The sequence below is a fragment of the Puntigrus tetrazona genome, chromosome 9 (genome assembly GCF_018831695.1).
Source record: "Puntigrus tetrazona isolate hp1 chromosome 9, ASM1883169v1, whole genome shotgun sequence".
Lineage (NCBI taxonomy): Eukaryota > Metazoa > Chordata > Actinopteri > Cypriniformes > Cyprinidae > Puntigrus > Puntigrus tetrazona.
In genome coordinates, this window is record NC_056707.1 from 8,510,526 (window position 1) to 8,534,370 (window position 23,845).

At 38.9% G+C, this 23,845-nt stretch overlaps 2 protein-coding genes across 2 annotated transcripts; both read left to right on the forward strand.

The window, feature by feature from the left end:
• The first annotated feature begins 186 nt into the window (after nt 1–186).
• Nucleotides 187–8,821, forward strand: ehhadh (enoyl-CoA, hydratase/3-hydroxyacyl CoA dehydrogenase). Its single transcript, XM_043248712.1, is given in 8 exon segments — nt 187–522; nt 773–876; nt 1,129–1,298; nt 1,492–1,603; nt 2,391–2,495; nt 5,648–5,989; nt 7,489–8,247; nt 8,250–8,821. Coding segments are annotated over 8 exon segments (2,157 nt in total). The 5' UTR covers nt 187–448; the 3' UTR covers nt 8,741–8,821.
• Nucleotides 8,822–10,408: 1,587 nt separating this feature from the next.
• zgc:162707 (UPF0524 protein C3orf70 homolog B) lies at nt 10,409–18,346 on the forward strand. Its single transcript, XM_043248716.1, has 3 exons — nt 10,409–10,913; nt 11,163–11,352; nt 17,641–18,346. Exons 2-3 carry the CDS (start codon nt 11,169–11,171, stop codon nt 18,216–18,218), a joined length of 762 nt encoding a protein of 253 aa, XP_043104651.1. The 5' UTR covers nt 10,409–10,913; nt 11,163–11,168; the 3' UTR covers nt 18,219–18,346.
• The last annotated feature ends 5,499 nt before the right edge of the window (nt 18,347–23,845 follow it).

Here is a 23,845-nt window from a genome sequence, read left to right on the forward strand (position 1 = left end):
ACAATTTAATAAACAATAAACTCAGTGTGCTTTTTTGTACATTTTTAAATGACACTTGTATTTCACCAAATCGGATAAAGACACTACTTGTGGACCCACCGATCTAAAATATATAATTATATATAGATTAGTGGGTGGGCTTCACGTTAGTTAATTAATATTCATGAGCCAGTCCTTGACCGTAGTAGAATTTGTAAAGTCGTTTCCGGGAACGAGAGTGCGGCGACAAGATGTTATTTGAATAATTTTAGCTTTTTTTTTGGTGAAGCGGCGTTTTCTGCTCTCGCTGAAAGTCAGTTGTCATGGAGAACGCGCGAGAGCCTCGCTCGAGGACGCGAGCTCCACCGAGAGAGCAGTGGGAGTGACACATTCACTGCGTCCAAAGTCAAAGTTACAAAGTCCCGCGTTTCTTTCAGCTCACAACAACAACAACGTCCAGCTCAGCAAAATGGCCCGATATGAACTTGTTAAACGATCAATTGCTCTGATCACTCTTACCAACCCGCCAGTCAATGCCTTGAGGTGAGTGAAAACCTGCCTATCGCTAAAGCACAATGCGTTTATTTAATGCGTTATTGTCCTCCAGGAAAACAACTACAGTAATGCATCTTACAATGAATACTACTCCAGCATTATATTTCCTAATGTAATGCTTTGTATCAAACGTTTTATAAATGTTAAGATTTATACACATGATCTTTTCAAGTGCATGTTTATAAACCCATATAAAGTTCATGAACGAAAGTAATGTGAGCTTCTGCTTTTTCCTTAGTTCTTCAGTGCGTCATGCCATCGCTAAGAGCATGGAGCGTGCCCTGCATGACCCAAAGGTCACGGCGGTGGTCATCTGTGGAGAGAGTGGAAGGTTTTGCGGAGGTCAGGATGTTCATATTTTATAAAGTTTATAATGAAGTTTTTTTTTTTTAGTGAAACGCCTCATCTGCGAGACCTTTAAAATCTGAACAGGCTTTAAAACACTTGCCGACATTGTAAATGGCTGCTGACAAAAACCGGGCTTGCGAAGCAACTGAGGAACACGCACAACCGCGCTAACATTAAAGATGTTATATTTCTCTCCGATTATTCGAGCCTTTTCATACTATTTCTTGATGATGTGCTCTTCTGCAGGTGCAGACATCCGTGAGTTTGCCGGGCCTTTAAAAGGACCTCCGTTGGTGCCCCTGTTGGATGCCGTAGAGGCAGGAGAGAAACCTGTGGTCGCTGCCATAGAGGGGGTGGCTCTCGGCGGGGGCTTCGAATTAGCCCTTGTCTGTCACTATCGTATCGCGCACTCTAAGGTGAACTATTTTATTCTGCTGTTTATGCTTATGAACGGTGCATACCGAACTGGCTTCAATATTGCGCAACCCCGTCTAGTGCTGATATGCCCCTAGCTAGTCGGTTGAACTTTGATATCGATAGCTTATCTAAGAAGGGAAAGGTTGTTTTTGTGCACTGAGTATGGAGTGCAGCGCACATTATGTGTTCCAGGCACGTCTCGGGCTTCCAGAGGTGACTTTGGGCATCCTGCCAGCTGCAGGGGGGACGCAGCGTCTTCCCAGGCTCATTGGCATCCCTGCTGCCCTAGAACTGATCACCACGGGTAAATCATACACTTAGCCTACTGGCACACCCCAACAGATTTCAGCCCCTTTGCTGACTTTAACCACATGCCCTCCATAAAAAAAATATAACAGTCATGTCATGCGGAGAGTGTTTCTGACATTTCTGATTGCCTAAGAACAAATTATCCAGTCTGTAAATATTTTTTAATGCTTTGTAACTGCCGTTTGCTGCTAATTCAAGAAAGATTTCATGAATAATTAAATTGTTTTTTTGTTTAGCAAGTGCTCAATTTAATCCAATAAAGTACAGTATGATAAAAAAAAATAAAAAAAAACACTTTCCCCACTAGGTGTCAGCATTGCATATTGTTTTTGCTTGATGTGCCTTGGGACTTCCAGCAATAGTTTATCCAAAAATAAAAAATGTGTCATTATTTACTTACTCTTATGTCATTCTATTATTTATTTTGTTATATTATTTATCTAGTTATTTATTTTTAAGTGCAAATCGAAAAGAATTTTCACAGCGCCTTTTTCTGTGCAATATTTCACATTTTATGTGTGTGTTTTTATTTTTATTTTTTGTATGTGTGAGCATACACAAACATTTAAAAAAAAAAACATTTATTTTCTTCTGGTAAAATAACAGCATGCGTAATTTCTGAGCCAGCTAATTATTTAACAAATGAGCGATCAGATTTCAGTTGTTTTTTCATTTTGATGGGATTTTACTCATAATATATTATGCAGAAAAATAATCAAGCAACGCAGCCCTTTCCTCAGTTTCTCTTTCACCTGCAGCAGCGTTATTGTTTGATCTTGCAGGCCGCCATATCTCCGCGCAGGAGGCCCTGAAGCTGGGCATCGTTGACCAGGTCACGGAGCAGAATGCTTGTGAGGTGGCTGTGGAGTTTGCCCTGAGAGCTGTAGGTATGTCACGAGCTGGCAAAGCAGAAATACGGATATTAAAAGCCTGAACAGTAAAGGGAAGCAGAGTCTTTGGCAGGCTTTCGGAGTCAGGGGACGTACCAGATAAATCCTTTGTCACAGCAAATGGAATTAATGTTTCATATCCTTGTCAGCGAGTTTCAGAGTCGTTCTGTTCTTTTGATCTATTTTTCAAGAAGTGAAAAGGAACAAACATCATTAGAATATTAATTATGACCCCTCTGAGCATCGGAGAACGATTTGAACGAACTACATTTTTATGAATGTTTTTTTTTCTGTCATAATAATAGGTCAAGTACCTGGGGATTTAATTCGCTATTATGATAAGATGGTCTTTGTATCACCTCACCTCAACAAATGCGACTTATTTTACTCATGGACTACACGCATTGATTGTCTTTAAAAAAAAACTGACCAAGTGGAGTCAAAAAAATATTGTTTATGCTGAGGGTATTGAATCATACAAAAAGCGATTAGAGACACTCTCTGCAGCTTATGAAAAACCAATGCCAATCTTTCACCTTCTGCTTGACCCCCATTTCCTTCAGTAATGACAAATCGTATGAGAGCAATTAAATCATTGTAAGGATCGCTGGAAATATTTCTGTCGCATTATTCAGCTTTTCTAGGTCTGCGGTAATTGCGGCTGTTGGTTGTACTCTGCGGGCCACAGATTCTCGCTGAGGCTGAGGGAGCCAGATCCCTTGTGATGTGAATGTTGTGAGCGACACTCTTAGGGAGAGATCAGGGTTCATCTAGAGTCAGGATAAGCTCTGGAGGGAGATTAAAGATTGGCCACAACTAATGCTCTCACTGTAATCACACGCTGAGCGAAGATCAGCCCGACCAAATCCTCACGACAGTCAACTAAATGGAATTGCAGAGCAGGTATGGGCCAAATGTGCCTGATTTACTAATGGTAAATACCTATTGTAAATAGTTTAAAATGGTCAATCCTGTCAAAATGTGAACGGGCCGATTGTGAACGGAGAATGTGATTAAAGAGAATGGCTGGGAATAGCCTGGGAGTTAAGTCTCCTGAATGGGATAGATCGTGTTTAACAGTAAGGGTCCCTGAGGCAAAAATTATTTTCTCCATTGAAAGAGCTCAGCAGAGACCTTTAAAAGGATTGAGGTCATTAAGATTTCATTAAGAAGTTCTTTCTGAAAAAAGTATCAATATTTCCCCCAAAATATAAGCAACAACTGCACTTTATATTAGGCGTCCTTAACTAAGTAACTTTATATCCTTTAATACTGTGTATAATTACATCTGTAATTAATTTTGCATTTAAAGTACATTGTAATTACATTATTGACCCATCCACTAGACTTTAACCAACCCTTAAACCTGCTCGCACCTGTGCATCTTGACACAGAACGAAGACATGTATCAGATATATCAAGATACCAAGAAATTGAGACAGCTCAAACATTCACGTTAGTCTGGGACTAGCTTAAGCCTTGTCTGTGAAACCGGTACGTTTTTACATTGTATTTATTTTTTGATGTGAATGCATAGCAATTAAGGTCACCTAATATGAAATGGGACTACAGCAACTGTTTTCATAGTAATGAGATAATAATAATAATAATATATATATATATTTTTATATATTTTTATATATTTTAAAATATATTACAATAGATTTGATTTGATATAGTATTTCACAATATTACTGTATTTTTGTAATTAAATAAATGCATGTGTAGTGACAATTTTCTTTTTATATATTGCAAATTTTATTTTATATCATGGCTTTTGAGTCCGTTTCATTATTCACAATGCTTCATGAGAAGCGTCATTAATTCACTAGTAAAAAAACGTGTTATGTGTGTCTTTTTACTGATTTCCAGTTATTTATTTGTTCATTTGTCAAATGTTGTCATGCATCTTGTAGCTCTTTACTTACAGAATTTGTTTAAAATCCCATGTCCCAATGAATGGGGAAAGTATTTGTGGATACATGATTGTTATGTGTTTGTTTCATTTTATTACTTTACTTATTTAACAAGGAACCATGTAAAAGTAATCAAAAGTGGCACACTTGTACTCCCTAAATACTTTCTGTAGAATCTCACTCACTGCTCTCATAGCTACAGAGATTTATCTTGTTTTCCAGTTGCAAAACCATCTGCCAAATGCACCTATCAGGATCTGACCCAGCCCTACAGTACTTACTCACAATAAATCACAGAATTAGTGAATCAAGTCCTGCCCACAGCATCAGAGATTAACCACAGATACATCTGTATCATGCAGTATAGCACAGCACACAAGACCTTAAACTGAACAATTTTTATGTTTTTATTTGTTTTACATGAAATGGGTAACTCTTAGCCAATGAAGTGCAATGAAAATGTGCCCATGATTATTCAAGGGAGATCACAAGTTTAGTGAATCAAATTTTGTGAAAAACATGCAGTATTTGCATCCCGGAAATTTAGAGAATTAGCTCTTGCTTGAAATACTTTTTCTTATCAATATACTTTATATTAATTCCTCTAAACTCTCTAAACAGACAACAGTGTTGGTTTCTGGTTCTGCTGGCCCTTTAAGGCTCATCAGTGTGACCCAGATTCCAGAGAGAAGATGAATCTAATGCAGTTAGAAGCTATATTGAATCAAGTACCGCCCCGCATAATCCTTTTAGTAAGGCAGGAAGTCAAACGTTAGAACCTGATAAATTCAGAAAAATGCAGTTTTGATGGGTTGTTCTGTCTGTGTGTGTGTGTGTGTGTGTGTGTGTGTGTGTGTGTGTGTGTTGTGCTAGTGTATGCATGAGGAAGTGTGAATGGGTGTAATCCAGACAGAACAGGACTCAAGTCAGACAAAGTGTTTGTTTCTGTCACTCTGTGCTTCGACTGCCATGATTATACACTTTCAGACTGTGATAAATTCAATATTTTTAGCAAGTACTTTAGATTACCATAAGAATGTTGTAATATCGATAGATAAACTTTTTTGACAGTTTAATTATATTTGTGTAGATCACAGCTACTTTGCATCGTTAATCTGTAGACTGTAAACCAATAAGCAAAATGCATTAGTCACTGGAAAGATTCAGTCCAGTCAGCGTTGGCTAAGCTTATCACATTATATGTTGACATCATGTTTTATGTACCTTTAACAGCCAAACCGTTGTCTTCCCGAAGAGTGAGCATGCTGACCACACCCTGCCCTCCAGATCTAGATGCCCTCTTGGAATCGGTCACCATGCAGGTTAAAAAGAAGGCCCGAGGAGTGATGGCACCTTTGGCTTGTATTCAGGCGGTGCGGGCAGCCGCTACAATGCCTTACAGCAAGGGAATCAAGCGGGAGAGTGAACTGATGGCCACTCTTTTCAACTCCGGCCAGGCCCGGGCTCTACAGTACTGCTTCTTTGCGCAGAGGACTGCTGGGAAATGGACTCTACCCAGTGGAGCGCAGTGGAACAAGAGCAAACCCAGAGAGATCCGGAAGGCTGCCGTCATAGGTATTCTTATTGTTAACTAAAACTAATTAAAAAATGGATGTTAGTTAAATAAAGCTGAAATAAAATATAAATACTAGATTAAAACCTATAATTCAGTGGAAACACTAAAATGATCAAATAAACAAAGATGGAACCAAAATCAGCAAACAAAACGAAACACCATGGGCTCCAAAAGGGTCATGTGACTCTCACCTGTGAGTATGAAGGTGCGTTTGAAATCATTGTTTATTATGTAGCTCTGTAAAAGCCTGTCAGATCAAAAGGTCACATTATGTGAAGTCCAGTATTAAATTGTTGGAAATTCCACTTTAGAAATTTTATTCCACTTTAGAAATTTTTACTAACAATATGTAACTTTGCAACTACAACTACATGTCAGCAGTCATTAGGCTTTTAGTAGACTGCCTGCTTAATAACTTCTAACACTTTATTTTGATGAGTCCACAACTTACAACATACTGACTATGAAAACTTTACAAGTATATGTCAACTTATTCTACTAACCTTAAACCTACTCTAACATTGTACTATGAGAGTTTGTGGACAAGTAGTTGCAAATTAGTGAGAATTAGTTGACATGTAGTTACAAAGTTACTAGAATGTCTAAAGAGGATTATCAAAATAAAGTGTAACTAAGTTGTTTTGCCATTTTATAGCTTACTGTGTGTCGACTGTTGTTTTTTTGTTTTATTATTATTATTATTATTATTATTATTATTATTATTACTAAATGAAAATTTTAAAAACTACATCTAAACTAAAACTTTCAAGGTGCTACAATCAGGTATAATCAGGTCCCTAGTGCATCTCTCAACCAGGGAACTGTGAAAAGAGTAACCCAGTAACTTTATTTTAGTAAGCCTTTTTTCTTAAAGCCTCTCAAAAAAAAATGTAAATGAAAATATAAAAATGAAAAACGAACAAAAACATTATTAAAACTATAATAGCAATATAAAATACTAAGAACACAGCATTGTAGAGCGAAAGACAGAAATATTAAAGATTCTCGTAAAAGATAATTTGAGAAACAATACTGGACCTGTTGATTTTCATTGTATGTACAAAATCATATTCATACTTTTTTTTTTTTTTTTTTTAAATATCTTTACATTTATTTAACCCAAAATAACTTCAAAGCTTATGTTTGATCAGTGTGCCCCCTGTTAATTGAAACCATCAAAACCCTCATTTTCTTATTTCTGTTGAGCATTTTAATCTTAGACAGCTTTATGCACACTTATTGGTTGTTAGTGTGCTAATGTTGATTTTCAGCAGTGTTGAAAACATCTGTTTGTTTGAAGTTTGAGACAAGCAGAGATGTTCGCTTATCACAGAGGAACTGGCACTGTGCAAACCGGCATGCATTGAATTCTGGCACAGTTTTTTTGCTCTGCTCAGTTTCACCATCTGCCAATTAACAAGTCTAATTGTACCTATGTTGTTTTAAATTGCCGGTTTTGTTTTACTCTGTACTGACCGTCAATTTGTCACTCTTTTAGGTCTGGGCACTATGGGCAGGGGCATTGTTGTGTCTCTGGCACGCGTGGGAATTTCTGTCATTGCTGTAGAGTCAGAAAATAAACTCTTGGAGACCGGCAAGCAGATGGTGATTGGCATGTTGGAGAGAGATGCCAAAAGACGGGGAGTGAGTGCCTCTCTCAGTCTCCTCAAATTCACCCTCAGCTTACAGGACCTGAAGGATGTGGATCTTGTTATCGAAGCTGTCTTTGAAGACATGGCACTTAAGAAGCGTGTTTTCCAACAACTGTCCAAAGTTTGTAGACCAGAGACTCTACTCTGCACTAACACCTCTGGTCTGGATGTGGATGCTCTGGCTGATGTGACTGACAGACCTCACCTGGTGGTTGGGATGCACTTCTTCTCACCTGCACATGTCATGAAGCTCCTAGAAGTTGTCAGCGGTCCTCGTTCCTCAAGCGAAACCATTGCTACAGCAATGAGCCTTGGGAAGAGGATGGGAAAGGTAAGCGTTGCTGTAGGAAACTGCCCCGGTTTTGTTGGAAACCGCATGCTGAAGCCTTACCTGGATCAAGCCACCTTCCTGCTGGAGGAGGGAGCCACACCTGAACAAATCGACGAGGCTCTGGAGGAATTTGGTTTTGCGATGGGAGTCTTCAGGATGTCTGATCTGGCAGGCCTTGATGTTGGTTGGAGAGTCCGGAAGGAATCTGGGTTAACCGGTCCTGACATTGACCCAAAAAATCCCCCACGTAGGCGCCAAGGGCGCAGGTACTGTCCATTCCAGACATGGTCTGCGAGCAAGGCAGGTTTGGCCAAAAGACAGGTCGTGGCTGGTACATGTACGACAAACCTAGAGACACAAACGCAAAGCCCGACCCACTAATTCAGAATCTCCTTGAGATGTACAGGAGCAGGTACGGCATTCAACCGCGCAGTATCTCAAATCAAGAAATAATCGAGAGATGCCTTTTCGCCCTGGCCAACGAGGGCTTCCGTATCCTGGAAGATGGCATAGCTGCCCGACCTGAGGATATTGATGTCATCTATCTGTTCGGTTACGGTTTTCCAAGGCATCGAGGTGGGCCCATGTTCTACGCCAACATGGTGGGCCTGGAAAGAGTGCTGGAGAGGTTGGAGCATTATCACCGAGCCCACCCTGATGTGCCTCATTTGGAGCCCAGTCCACTTTTGAAAAACCTTGTGGCCTGTGGCAGTCCTCCTGTTCAAAAATGGAGAGAGCATATCAAAACAGTACGCAGCCATCTCTGAACACACAACATGGCAAATTTGTTCATTTTAAAACACCGCTAAAGTTGTTATTAATAAAGAATTTACTTTCTCAACTCTTAACCCTGTCGGCTCTTATTATGTCTCCCTAAAGAGGTTTTAATTTCCTGTGTTGTATTTTTAGCATTTCTTGGAAGCAGATGTCTTTAGTTTTGGCAGAAAGCCAAATAAATCCGAACAAATTACCTTGTTTCATTTTTGCACCACTCTGTGCTCACGGCCCATTGGTGTTTCATTTACCCTGCTGTAAAAAGGCATTAGAAAAGTGGCATTTTAACTTTAAAGGATCCATGGATGAAAGGCTTCTCAGATGCTTGCAGCTGCCCATACATGTACACAACATCTTTCTTTCTGTGTGCACTACTAATCAAAAAACTGAGGTCAGTTAGATGTAACGTTTTTGAAAGAAATCTTTTTTATGCTTAAGACTTATTGGATCAAAAATAGAGAAAAAACAAGAATACTGTAATTTATAATAACAGTGGTTTTACTTCTTGTGACCACCATCTTATAGTTACAGTTAAACTCTGAGATATGAATTATGTTAAATTTCAGTAGGGCAAAATAGCTTTAATAGTTGTTGTTGTTTTTTTTTTTATCTCTGTTTAGTTCTACTTAAATTTAATTGAAGTGAAATGTTAATTCATTTAGAGCCTGATTAAAGATAACTAGTGCCTTATATAAATTAGATGTTGACTATTTACAAACGTTAAATTCTTAAAGGGATAGTTCACCCAAAAATTAAAATGATCATCATTTACTAACCATCATGTCATTCCACATTTCAAGAAATTTCTGTACAGTATACGAACAGTAAAATACAGTATAAAAAAAGGAAATGACAGAATAGCAGTACATTTTCTGCATTCTAGCACAAAATCATTACTTTACTCTTGCGTTTCTTTCTATGTGACAAAAACGCATGATTTAGATCATTATTGAGAAATATCATTATTTGTTTCTGTTCTGTTTTATTTATGTGTTACTCCAATTGAAGGCCTTATAACCTAGCAAAACATGAGAAACTTGTGGGCCGGATCGACCAGATGTGAACCCCAGTCCAGCCCTGCACATGATGAATTACCTGTTAATGTGCTTCTTTTTTATCATTCATATGGCTGTGCATTCAGTTAGAGGAAAACTTTTTAATTAATTTGGCTTTGAGGATCTATGTGGAATAGCTGGCCTGTGAGGTGTAGTGTGTATGATGTGATTTGTGCTTTGCTGCAAGGGATAAGTTAATTGCTATTACTTCTGTGCTGCTACCCAAATATGTTTGAGGCTGTTTAATTAAACCACACTAAGCCCCTGTGTTCACCCCTTTGAACTATGTCCAAAGATGGTGTAGAAATCAAACTATGAAGAGCAAATTATCTGCACGCATACGCAGAGAGATCAGAAGTTTGCATCAGTACTCAGATTCACTGCTATATCATTGCACGATGCGTTTCATTGTTTTAAATGTTCACAGAGTGCTATCAATAACATTTAATGCATTTGCTGCCACTAGAATAATGTAATAACATATATTTACCAGCGATATATGTAATATTATTATTTTTATTATTATGTATCTATTTAAAAAAAATCTCTTTTTGTCCTCGCACACCTTACTACACAATTATGCAAATAAACCCCTTTGTGTTGACTCTGGGGAGATTGTAGCGCCGTCTGCTGGTCACGTGTCGCCACTGCCGCTACGTGCGGTGTGATATATCCGTCCGCGTGCGAGGCGAGCGTCTCTCAGTCCCGCAGCGGCGTCCACCGCGACAGCAGCGCGAGGAGCTCACGCGCCACCGCTCTCTCGTCTCACATAAGTTTCAGCCCGTGCTTCTTTGACGAGCCCCCCCCCTCTCTTTAAATAGCTAACGCTCCAGGACCCTTCACGCGCGCGATTGTTCCTCAACAGAGACCCGGCAGCCGCCGCCGCCGCCGCTCTTTTAACTCCGCTCACTTGACGTTTCTTTGGAAATCTACGAAAACCCGAGGATTATCCGAGTGGCCATTTGTCAGTTTAACGTGGGGAAAAAAATGCCATTCTTCGTATCCCGCGCGACTACTGGGATCTAGCCGCAGATGTTGTGGGAAGTTTAAGGCGGACGCTGTGAGATGGCTGGAAATCCTCATCAGCTCTAAGTGCTCGACCCTCAACAAGGTAAGCGAACTCCAAATACCTGAGTACTTCTAACACGCTGCTTTTTACTACAGTAACATTTTATATAACAGCGGTGAAGCCGCATGGTAATGTTATATAACACTGTGATCTAAAATGTGAAATTAAAAAGCAGTATTGTGTTTGGTATTGACGCTTTCGTGTTAATTGCGTCCTAAATACAAGAAACGAAACTTTTCCTGTTTGTAATGCACGTTAAGTCGGTAGGTAACGCTGTCTCTTCACTTGCAGTAAACCATGGCTTACGCCGGAGCTCAGAAGGCTTTGAAGAGCGATAAGTTAGATGAAGCTCAAGCTCTGGCCAAAAGCTGTGCGGGGAGGCCGGACTTTCTCCCCTGCGATGGACTGTCCATCTGCGCCACACACAGCCACGGAAAGTGTTTCAAACTGCACTGGTGCTGCCATTTGGGCTGGTGTCACTGTAAGTAGACAACCTCTGACACCCAAATGCATTCTATTCCACTCTATTATACTCTAAAATGCACGGTCCGATAATGCAATACGTGTGAAAATAGGAGGAGTGGGAAATATCATTCACATCACACAAAAAAACGGCAAGGAAGGGACGGTGGCGCAGCTGACGGTGTGATAAAAGATCACCGCCCAAGTATTTTATATGTGTGGCAGAAATAAACATGCAGCAAAACTAGATGATATAACGAATACACGCACAGTATTTGACTTTATGAATGTAGTGTTTGAAATATGACATCTATTTGATAAATGCCACGCGCTGGGTGTGTGATCGCACAGCCTGTTTTTCTTATTTATCGTCACAGCTGCTTTGGGAACGTTTATGAGCTTGTGCTGTCATCGGAAACCGCTGTCTGGTGTCGCTTGGATGCTTTTTCAGCGCCACGTGTTTTCGAGAATTTCTGAAATATTCAGCCACCAAATATCCCAGCGGCAAATTCCAGCGCCAGGGTTAACCTTTACATTTGCCTTTTAATATCAAAGCAGACCTCAGCCCCCCTGAACCCCGGACTCCACTTCTGTGTCCTCCGGGTCGCTGGCTTGGCATGACCCCGAAGCGCCGGTCACCAGGGCGTCCGCGGGAAGTGGCCCGCTCCGCTCCGCTCCTTCAGCAGGACGTTCACTTCCTCTAGCTGACGTCCTTCAGACCGAGTTCAGCTCCTGAGTGATTGTAAAAGCTTCCGTTGTGTTTAAGGGAGGTAAAGGTCGGTGCGAGGCCTTTAGAACTGCCTGAGCTGATCGAGCCACTTTAATACCCTCTCGTGGCACTTCCGTCAGGGGAACTAAACTTTATTGAGTTCAGCCGTCAAATAATAAAGGAATATTATCCTCAGTGGCCCTCGGAGTAGTTTCTACCCACAGATTTTTATTTTGATTAAGCCCATTCTTTCTCAGCTTATTTTGGTGTCTGTGAATACTTGTACAGCACAGAATGGGCGCTCTATTTATGCATTTATGTGATCGATAAAAGCATGTAGGTAATCATAAATTCACTGCACATTGTAATACTATTCTACAAATGCGGTCACGCAGCCTGTTTTATAACTACTGCATCATTGTTAGTATATATTGTGATTTGCGTAATGGTTTTTACGTGAGATGATAATAAATCTGGACTATAGGATGGTGGGACGGTTCTTAAATATCTGCATGTCTTTTATCAGTCTGCGCGCATTATAACGGCTTTAATCTAGCATTATTGCAATAGAGACAAAGCATTACGTTAATGCATGCTGGTGGTTTATCAGCCAGCACATAGGGTCTGTAATATAACTAATATAACTACTGACTGGTGCATCATTGTGAGAAGCAGTAAATGTACCATAAAATTACAAACACAACGTGCTCACCCCGATACGTATTGTTTAGTGTGCCTGATCTGTTAAATAATTCAGGGCTGGAACTCCTGGAGCTCTGATGCATAACTGCGTTGCGTTCTTTTGAAATTACACCTAGCACAAATGGCAACTGCTTTCTGCAACCCCATGTGTGGCTCATTATCAGGTGAAGCACTCATAATTTATAAAAAAAACCCTCTTTCGCTTTAGCGGAGAGGTACACTACTGTTCAATGTTTACTGAAATAAATGAATGCTATTATTCAGCACAGATGCATTCATTTTATCCATTTATAGTCTTATAAAAGATACCCATTTCAAATGAATGCCGTTGTTTTGAGCCTTCCCATTATAAAAAAAAAAAAAGAATAAGAAATGTGAGACTAATTCTGAAAATCCAGCTTTACACAAATACATTTTACAGTATATTTACATAAAAAACAATGATTTTATTTTGTACTTTACTGTATTTTTTATCAAATAAATGCAGCTTTGGTGAGCTTAAAAGATGTTTATTTTAAAAACGTTACTGACCCCACTGAAAGAGTACTGAGATTGTGCTTAATGACAAAAAAAACCCCATAAATCCCCTAAATCCTTTCAAATGCAGTTCTGTTTCCGCTACAAAGAAAGTCTTTATTGTGTCTTAACTCTTCCAAGGGTGCAGCGAGAGCCCCATCGGGACATCTCTGCGATACGGTGTACACTGCGATGATTTATTAATATTGCTGTTCCACAGCACCACACGTGATACAGTCAGCTTTGCTCAGCTGTGCTCGGGTTTGACAGTATCCAGTTGTACTTTGAGCAAATCCAGGGATGCGGCGAGAGAGCAGAAGCTGTGTGAGTGGCGTCTGCGCTTCAGGCGCGTACGTGCTGCTTAGTGATGTTATGCGGCCATGTGTGAAACGTAGAGAAGGAAGCCTCCTGTTTCTGGCGCTGTGCCTGCAGCTCCAGCTGTCAAACACTGATTTCCTCTGTGAGCTCTGTTCTGGCTTGGAGATCCGGTCCTTTGTCCAACAGATTTCTGAAACAAAGAACCGAAAGAAGTCGGTAAATGAATGCCAAGTCGTACAAGTGGAACCTCTATTGTTGATTGCACATGAGAAAAGCACTGCGAAATAATTGTGTTCCGCTGAGTTAAGATAGTCGCCACCCCTGCAATTTGCCTTATTTGCACTTTTCACAGGACACGTTTGGAATCATATTAGAATGTAATGAGTTTGTTTTGCTTTTGTGTTTCTTTTGTTGTCTTTGCTTTTCTCGGCAAGATATGATTATTAAGTTGTACTCATGAATTTATTACCGCACTCATATCAAATCTCAGGGCTACAATTGTGTGCCTAATACACTTAAAAGGTACAGAATTATCACTGGTGACAAGGTATCTTTATACCTTATTCACTACTAAAATGTGCATATTAGTATTTAAAGGTATATATTGTGCATTTGTAGTTTTGTGCTTTTTTTTTAAAAGTCTTTTTGTGCTCACAGTTTTCTGTTTTTAACTAAAAATAGAAACGTTTTACGTGTTTTGGCTGTTCATTTACACCACAACAGTGTTTTGGGGGCCTGAAAATTATCAACGTTTTACTGTTAGTAAAACCGTAGTACTGTTATTAAAGTACCTCTAGTGTGAATTTTTGAAAAAATAACCTTTCATTCTGTAACAGAGCTTTAAGTGAAAAAAAAGGCCTGCAAACTGTTAAATCTGAAAGTGCACAATGTATAAAGTTATTTATTGTCTCTCAAAAGAAAGAGTAAATCTGAATCATTGAAACAAGTCATTTTTAAAACGTTGGTCATGTCAACTTATTTTCAGGTACTCACAAAACAAAATATGAAACTTTTATAACCCATAAGGATACTTTACTATTGAAATGTGACTTTTTGTTGAAAATGGCGACGTCATGTGTATACACGTTCAGTCTATAAGTTTCTTTACAAAGAAAAGAGCATTTTAGTCATTTTTGCAGCTCTGTTATTGGAATTCTTTGTATTGCAAGTATACTGTATTATTATTATTATTATTATATAATTCAATATATTTTTTACACTTTCTCAGATACTGGAAAATCTTCTCTCATGTGGTTTTAAAACGTGTTTTAGTAGAGTTGCTACTTTTAGTCAGATAAAAGCCTAACACAGTCATCTGTTTGCAGCACCAGACACAAGATATTTGACGGTTTTACTTTCCTAAGTGTCCCCTATAAAGCCATTCTGGGGAAGTAAATGGGATGGATGGGGTTGCTGTCTTATGCTATCTCTGTATAGCTGACTACTTTGTAATACAGGGGATGCTTTTGTGAATGAGAAAGATGGAGATTGAGCATGTGAGAAAGACACTTAGACAAAGAGACAAGAGACTTGCTGTCAAAGGCCATGAGTGAAAGAGTGGATGTTGATCCGGGGCTTAGATAACAGGAGATTACTGTTGTCAGAGATGTCCTGATCATACCCCGGATGAATTCGGCCAGATGTGTGGAACTGAGCGGAAATGAGCTGTATGATGCCGCGTGATGCCCTCCCTCTCTGGACACTTTTTTTTTTTTTTTTTTTGACAGTTTTTAAACAAAGGGGAGCATGATTGCCCTCTTGAATCACATAAATGGGCAAAAGTCCCCCTTGATAAAACGTTTGATATACACTGCCTGAAAAAGGTCACCAGCTAGATTCAGAATAAGCAAATGCTTAAAATGTTAGGATTGAACGATTATTGCAGTGAATATATGATTATAGTCGACCGACCGTAACTGATGCACTGATTAGCTTTTTGTTTCTCAAGCAACACTGTTAGAATACGTACTCATGCCCATATTTCAAGACGAATCCAGATGTCAAGATTCATCTGGCTCAAATTATGAAAGCCACCTCAGAGTCCCCAGTTTACCCTGTTGCAAGTCTTTGGAATATGATAGAATTGTCCTATCCAAAAATTTAGCAATTCTGAATATTTTTTCGACCATGTTTATGTTTGTCTGAGATCTTGTATTGACAATGGAGTCTAATCACTCTTTAAAGCTGACTCGAACACGTACACTCAAAGAATGATAATAATAGGAAATAATCGGTTGCTTTGACCCAACATTCTGGTTTGTTTTATTTAACTCATGTATTAAGTTTATTCAACTTATTGCTGGCTCAAAATGGGTTTGAAATGAGAAATTACACACATAATAGACTAGAGGTAATAGTAATAATCAAAAGATGACAATCTATTTATAAGCAAAAACACTGATCGAGGAAAACAAGGCATTGACTTTAATATTTTAGTTCAAGTGTTTTTCAACCGTTCTTTCTTGGCTTTTTCACTAATATAGAGCTGATTCTTGTGCCTGGGATGTGTCGCCAAGCTGATGATGGGCTGAGATTGACCCAGCAAATAACCCAAAAAACGAAAAACAACACAATATATGATCCAATATATGACCAATTTTTAGAGTATACCCCTAGTCTTTCAGTGGGACTAAGCTCAGGACTACGTGGTTTTCAATTCATGCATGAAAATGATTCCTGCTCCCTGAAGCATTGTCTCACAATTAGGGTCCAAAAAAGGTTTGAATTCATCAATGTACATGTTTGTCTTCCAACATGGATGTTTAAGAAATTAAAGGATACACACAGGATCACAGTTAAGGTCACATCCATACCACGAAATCATGAGTTTTTGGAGGGCAAGAAACATTACCTAACATTCTTAGTGGACTGTGATACAAAAAAAAATGCTACAACATGTATAATAAGCCCTGAGCAATTCATTCTGTGAAAGTAGTATTGTTGTACTATAATACAACCAGGATTACAGCATAAACTATTTAGATTATTTATCTTTATCTCTGACTTTTTTCAGTGTGCACAGGTTTTTTTATTATGCAATGAAATACGTTTCAATGAATTGCATTTGACAATTTTAGATTTTTGAACTGTCCAAAGTTACACTACTATGTGTGCCTGTAGTTTTCATCATCATATAGATGCACACCACAGGTTTTTGAATAACTTTCCCTGTGTGAGATAGTGATATGTGTGCGTTAATGAAAACAAAACAGACTGATTTATAAATGAAAATGGCATTCAAAACAGAGGTCTGGCACTAAAACTGCAGTGCACTGCAAGAGACCGTACATAATGAAGCATCCTGTGAGTTTTAATGCAATGCATATTTTCTTTTTTTTTTTCCTGGATGCCTCAGTTAAACTAAAGGAACAGTTCACCCCAAAATAATTATTTGCTGAATATTTCCCTTAACCAGGGCTCATCCAAGATGTAGAGAAACATGAATTGTTCACTAATGCATCTTCTTCAATGAGTGGGTGCCATCAGAATGAGTCAAAACAGCCGATAAAAACATCACAATAAGTAATTCATATGACTCTAGTCAACCAATGAACATCTTGTGACGTGAAAGAAAGAAATCGATAATTCATGTTTTGTTTCAACAATATTCCTTTCTCCAATGAAAAAGTCATCTCATCTGAATCAAGAGATAAATATACACATATCAAGCCCACCATATTGGTTTATTTGTAGAATCATGTGAATTAGTAGTGTATTATTGTGATGTTTTCATCAGTGGTTTGCACTCTCAGTCTGACGGCACCCATTCACTGCAGAGGATCCATTAGTGAGCGAATGATGTAATGCTAAATTTCTCCAAATCTGTTCTGATGGAGAAACAAGCTTGTCTATATGATGGCCTAAGGGTAAATACATTTTCAGCAAATCTTCATTTTTGGAAAAGCTATTTCTTTAAAGCTTTGCTGCGTAAATATTCCCAAAGCCTCAGCTTGATTTTACTGCTTGCTTTAGTCTCGGTGATGTTATAGATTTTAATGCTCACATTAGTATGCGTTTTCTGACACATCCAATTAATGTTGTCCTTTTGCTCTGTCTGTACAGGTAAATATGTCTACCAGCCCATGACCAATGTTTCTCAGCTACCCAGCACACCTGTGCCGGCCGCTCCGTCCGAGTGTACCGACACCATCGATCTGTCCATCTCTCTGACTGAGCGCTTTCTCCGCATCTCACCCTTTTTCCTGCCTCCGCCTTGTCCCGAATCTCCCAAATATTGCAACATTGCCGAACTGTTTATCGATGACTACATTGTCAAACGCATCAACGGCAAAATGTGCTACGTTCAGCGGCCCCCACTTCACACGGAGGCCCCTCCCACTCCACCTCAAATAAATCCCGCCTCTCTGACGCCACAGAAACAGCAGCAGACTGTTGAGGAGACTGTTAAAGGACCAAAAATGGGCCACTGCTCTTCGCCCTCCAACTCCGAGGACTCGGGGATCAACGCTTTGGGAGGACACTATCTGGAGTCCTGTGAGGAAGAGTCTGAGGAAGAGGATGAACTTAGCACCGATGGACACTCGAGTCCGGGAAGTCTATGGGACCAGGATGAATGCACCCTACTGTCCCCTTCCAAATCCATTGTGGAGATCATTGAAAACATTGAAACTACTGTGTAATGTTTGCTCTTTTTGTTCTTTTCACATATCTCTCTCTCTTTGTCTGACAAGATAAACTCATTGTTGTAAAAGAAATCTTGTATTTAAAGGAAAAAATGCTACACCCATAAAGACAGTGCTATACTTTACATTTGTCTTTAATCTCTGTGTTAATTGTTACACCTCGCATGGTACTTAATTTGATGTTAATTGCCGCTCTACATATATGCAGTACGAAAGAACTTTTGGAAGCGAACCAAATAGCATTATTGAGCAAACTGTATTCTGTGATCCATAGTGAACTGAGGTTAAAATGAATCAGGGAATCGGGGCTAAATTATTCCAAATGAATCATTTCATAGTTGTGTCAGTACAAAGAAAATATGGTGAGGCCACTGTGGTGGCTACTTTATGCTACTAAAAATACTTTTCAGATATTCATGTTGTAGGCTTTTCTTCTTTGCAAATCTTTGTGTAGCTAGCAAGATACGGTGGTAACGTTTATCCATGCACCCTCAAACCATCAGAATCATCTGCGCAGGAGAGCTTTGTCGACTCAAAAGCGAGGTAAAACTAAGCCTGCAATTTTATATTTCCACCACCGATGGCGACAGAGAGGTTAACACTTTGTAGTTCAGGTTTAAGGAAAATAACAAAGAAATGACACTTTTTCACCTAATCTTGCTTCGCCACACTACATAGCTGGCCAATATATGAAGTTAAATGTGAAATATTTAGATCATTCTAGAACAAGTCATTCTCAGTGAAGAAAGAGTGAAGAGAGCAGACTGCAGCAGAGTTTTACTGATACTGAAAACCCATCCATCATCCAGGGAGAGGTTTGTGCTTCAGATACGTAATTTTTCACGCGCTTTTAAAGAGTATAGTAACAAGCACGACATGCATTTAATTTCTTCATAATGTGTATTTTCTGGAAATCAGACGCGTAACAGCGGTATTGTTAGCACCGTTCTCTACCAAAGGAGCTATAATAGCAGGTTTAATGAAGGCATATTGGTTCTTCATTTCGGCAAGCTTCGCTGTTACTAGTAATTTGGGAGAGGAAAAAGGCTTTGTTGTTCTCTGATAATTTAATAGTTTCTGACTCTTAAGTGCTGAATATGACTGGCCTTTCAAATCACAGACTTACGTAAGACCATTCAGAACCCTCTGCAGTGTAATGCATTTTCATCAAGGCTAATCCTAGTCCAAAACACAGAACATGAATAGGGCACATCATTACCATTGGACGCAAATTATATTCATGCTACTTGAACTGATATTACTCATAAATGTTCCTGGCAATTATGGCCGTGATTTCCAAATCCTTTCCTTCAGTTCTCCTGCCAAGCTTAACAAAAAGGAACAGGTGTCTCGGTACAAAGGTTTCTTTTTCAGGTCTACTTAAATTATCATTAACATTATGGCGCTTTTCTAAGGTCTAGGTATTGTTAGTGCTCTAATTTCCATGTAAACAAGGCTAAAATGTTTTTCTTTTGCCTCAGTCATCAAGATATCATACTTGAAATGTCCTTGACATCCACAGAAGTGGATTCAGGATACAGCGTTTATGGTAATTATGAATAATAATTTCAAACGAAAAGTTGCCCAGATGGAAACCATTAAGACACCAGCCAGATGGCATACTGCAAACTTAGTAGGCATAGTTTAACGAACAGACAAAAGAGATGATTTATCTTGACTCTTAGTTTGATTGAACATTATTTCTTAAGCAGATCAAACAACGGATATGCCATATACGATGAAATTCACGAAAGGTCATGGTATTTTAGGGCATCTAGCTGTGTCACAAAATCAGCTTAGCCTGTTTGAAAAAATCTTTCTCTAAAAATGTTTTTGAATTCTATAAGAGGATGATAAAAAAAAAAAAATCATATTTTTTTAATGTTTGGTGAAAGCATGAGTGATGCTTGTACCGCAGTGCATTTAGGGTGTTTTTGTTGATTGCCAGTGCACTGCTTTTACGTCTGTTTCTTGTTTGTTGTTATGCGGTTCCTGGGCGGTTGCTAGGGCATTGCTAGGTGGTTATTTTTTTCTAAATCTGATCGGTTAAAAAACTAATACCACACCTCACCATACCTTACCATGCCACACAATTTGTATTTGTATTGCGTGCTCAAATTATTACTTAACGTGAAACACATTTACTGTTCCATTTTTGAGGACAAAAGATTCCCACACAAAGATTTCAGTCATGTGATTTCATTGGACATTGACAAATTTTGTCCATTTAAATATATACCTTTAGGATTAGAGTTTTCTTCAATCCCTAAACATAAATATAAGCAGTAATAGTAACATTTGCCTGATTATTCTAATCAAATTTTAAGAAATGCTCTACCAAATGGCCATCAGGAGCAGCAGTGTAAGACTGTGAAGACACAACAAGCAAGAGTTTTTTGTTTTTTGGGGGGTTTTTTTCCACTGCAGGCTGCTAGATCAGAAATGGTGTGTGTTGTGCTTCAATCATTCCTCGGGGGATGTCAGGATATAAACATCACCTGCAGTAGATACTGATTGATTTCTTTTCTGTGTGCTGTCATGTTTATATAGCACTTACACTGCATTTTAAAGACGGGGCTTTAATGCTGCTGTGTCTCCTCCTGTGTGTGTGACCATACTTAATTTTTGTAGGGAAATAGTTACTTAGAATCACAATAAAGGCACAGGTCACCCCAAATATAAACAATTAATGACTTTTTCCTCATTTAAAACCCCCTTTTTTCTGTGGAACAAAAATGTTTATTCATCAAAAGCATAAAGTCACTAAAGCAGGTAAAAAAAAAAAGCAGCATGAGCGTTCTTCAAAACTTTTCCTTTTGTGTTCCGTGGACGAAAGCAAGCCATTGAAACGACATGAAGGTTAGTAAATAGTGACAGAATTTACATTTTGGGGTGAACTATTCTTTTAATTAGACTGAGAAAACATAAAGGCGATCTTAATTACGATTTGACATTTATTGCCCCTATTATAATTTTGCGCTGCATAAAGAAAGGGGAAAAAAGTCAGAATGTCAAACAGCAGTTTCAACCTTCGGTTCCCCAGCTTCGTGTTGCGTGTGTCCTTTTCAACGTTGACATATTCCTCTGAAAATATGAATATTTTAATACATAAGCCCACAGCAGACTGAGCACACACACACACACACACACACTGAGTCAGCTCAATGAAACCACACGAGCAGACGCATGCGCCGAATGACGTCTGTAATCTCATGAGCGGGAACCCCGCTGCTAAACATTCTTATATTCAGCAGGACAATCTTATTTTTTTTCTTCCTCGTTGCAGGTAAATCAAGCCACTACTGGATCGGGAACTCACCAATAGTTCACCTGATAAACAGCTGCCACAGTCTGTGGTCCGTGTGCAGACCTCTGTGGGAGATCTAGGTTTGATAAGCTCCATAAATGTCTCTGAGTCACCCGCCGAGCCCTCCGCTGCGCTCACCCTGTAAAATATTCATTGCTTTTCTCTTCTCCTCAAAGATTGTTTTTTGGAGGTTGTTGTTTTTCTTCAACATGGCCCTGACTCCACAGTCCACAGTCTATTCAGGCATTCATTATACTAACCGTGCGCAAACAGTGCCTTTTCAAGGAACACCAATGCTGAAGAGACGGGGTCAAATTCACAATGCAAATGTAGAGGAATACTTTTGTGTGGATGCTGCTGCGAAAGGAGGTCTGAAATTGATATTCAGATGCGCTTGATGTGAATTGCGTGAGGCCTGCGTGTGTTTGATGGCCCGGCACTCATTTATACCTTATGAATTGACAGTAGCGTAGATGTTTATTGCTCTGTGTGTGTTATTAGCTCTCCTGGGTAGGAATACACTCGTAACGGTGTGAGTCACGGGCATCTTCTTGTAAATTACTTCAGCGGTCATATGAGACTATGAATCTGATTAACGTAATCGTTTGGAAGCGTCGTGTCCTGTCAAGCCTGAAGTGCCTTGACCTTGAAGCGCTATGGATAAATGATTATGAAAGAAAAGATCAACGTAAATACTGATGCTTTTATTTTAATCGGTTTTTATAATCCACTTCACATTCGTAGAATCCGCTACATCCTGCTTCGAAACACATTTGAAAATGACATATAACTATGCAAAAAGGCTTACATATTATCTACTTTTTTGGCTATTATATTCACTTATACAGTGTAACTCATTAATATAGTAGTTATTCATTAATTTGTGCGAAAATATGAATAATTCATATTAATGTGAATGGTTTTTCGTGATAAAAGTGGTTTATTGTAATCTATAATCAGTCAGTCATATTTAAGTTTTAGCAGTGTTTTACTCTATTTTAGTGAAGCACAAATGAGCCACTCAATCTAGGAGAGAATAATACAATGGTAGCTTTTCAGATTTCCATTGTTCTAAGTGCTTAACTGAAGATACCCAAAATAGGGTGATGAAAGTAGGATAAATATTGGGCTAGGCAGGCATAGGCAGTCTGTCATCATAAATATGGGGCAAAAATTTCCATTCGGCTTTTATGAACATTTCTAGAAACCATCTCTTGCTTGCTACATAATGTTTTGAAGAGTAATGTGAAGTGTGTAATGTCTTTTTGCACTTGTCGATACAAAAATTAAAAACACAAAAAATTAAAAATAACTGTCGATATCATGCTAGCATCGCAATGCTAAAATAACATACTTAACAAACATACACAAGTAGTCATACTTAGTCGCATATTATTGCTGCGAGTCTACATTTTCCAAAAGGCTGAGCAGTATGTTTTAAAATGTTATCGCCCAGGAAAAAATCTATAGTTCATTGAACACATGTTGACCTTTTGTGTCTCCTCTTTATGAGGTGATTTGTCACAATGAAGCCTGCCATTATACCAGATATTTTTTTTTACTTTTCAGCAAAATTCAAACACAAAAGTTAAAAAAGCACATAAGCGACAAAAATATGTACACTCTCAGAAATAAAGGTACAAAAGCGGTCATACCTTTTTAAAAGGGACATGATTGCATCTGGTACCTTAAAGGTACACAGTAGTAAAGTGTATATATTTGAACCTAACATATACAAAAGACCTTTATTTCTGAGAGTGTGCAACATACACAAGTAGGCTATAGCCTATTGTAATTTTAAAGGAAAAATGTATCACGTAGATCATATAAATTTCAGCGTGTTTACCTCACACTCATGAGGCAACGGCTATTGCATTATTATGATATTGGAATTTCATTTGGTTAAAACTCGTTTTCTTTTATTTTTTATGTAGAATTGGACTGAGCGTTTTTACAATCTCACTTCTGACGGCCAGCTTTCCCCTATACCGTGCATGGAGCACTTTGCCTCGAAGCTGCACATTAAACCGTTAAAGGTAGAGCCAGCCGTAAAGCATGCAAATGTAGAGTAGCCTATATTTCACAGGTACTTCCTGACTCTCTCTTTCTTTCTTTCTCCCCCTCTCATTTCATCTCGTATCCAAAACTGAGCAATTTTCTCCTCCATTCAATATATGGAAATGAAATGGTAACAAAACCCAGCGGCCGTCTACGAACTCTCGAGGGAGTTGAATATGGCAGACTCATTTGTGTTTGAATGGCCGAGTGCAGTGGGGAAAGCGTGTGGGAAGGGCTGGGCTGGCAAACACAACTCTGC

Excerpts from the sequence above, each read along its gene's own strand:
- zgc:162707 (XM_043248716.1), top strand. The coding sequence starts at position 11,169 with ATGGCTTACGCCGGAGCTCAGAAGGCTTTGAAGAGCGATAAGTTAGAT. Across the intron at positions 11,353-17,640 it reads CCATTTGGGCTGGTGTCACT|GTAAATATGTCTACCAGCCC; the intron begins GTAAGTAGACAA and ends CTGTCTGTACAG.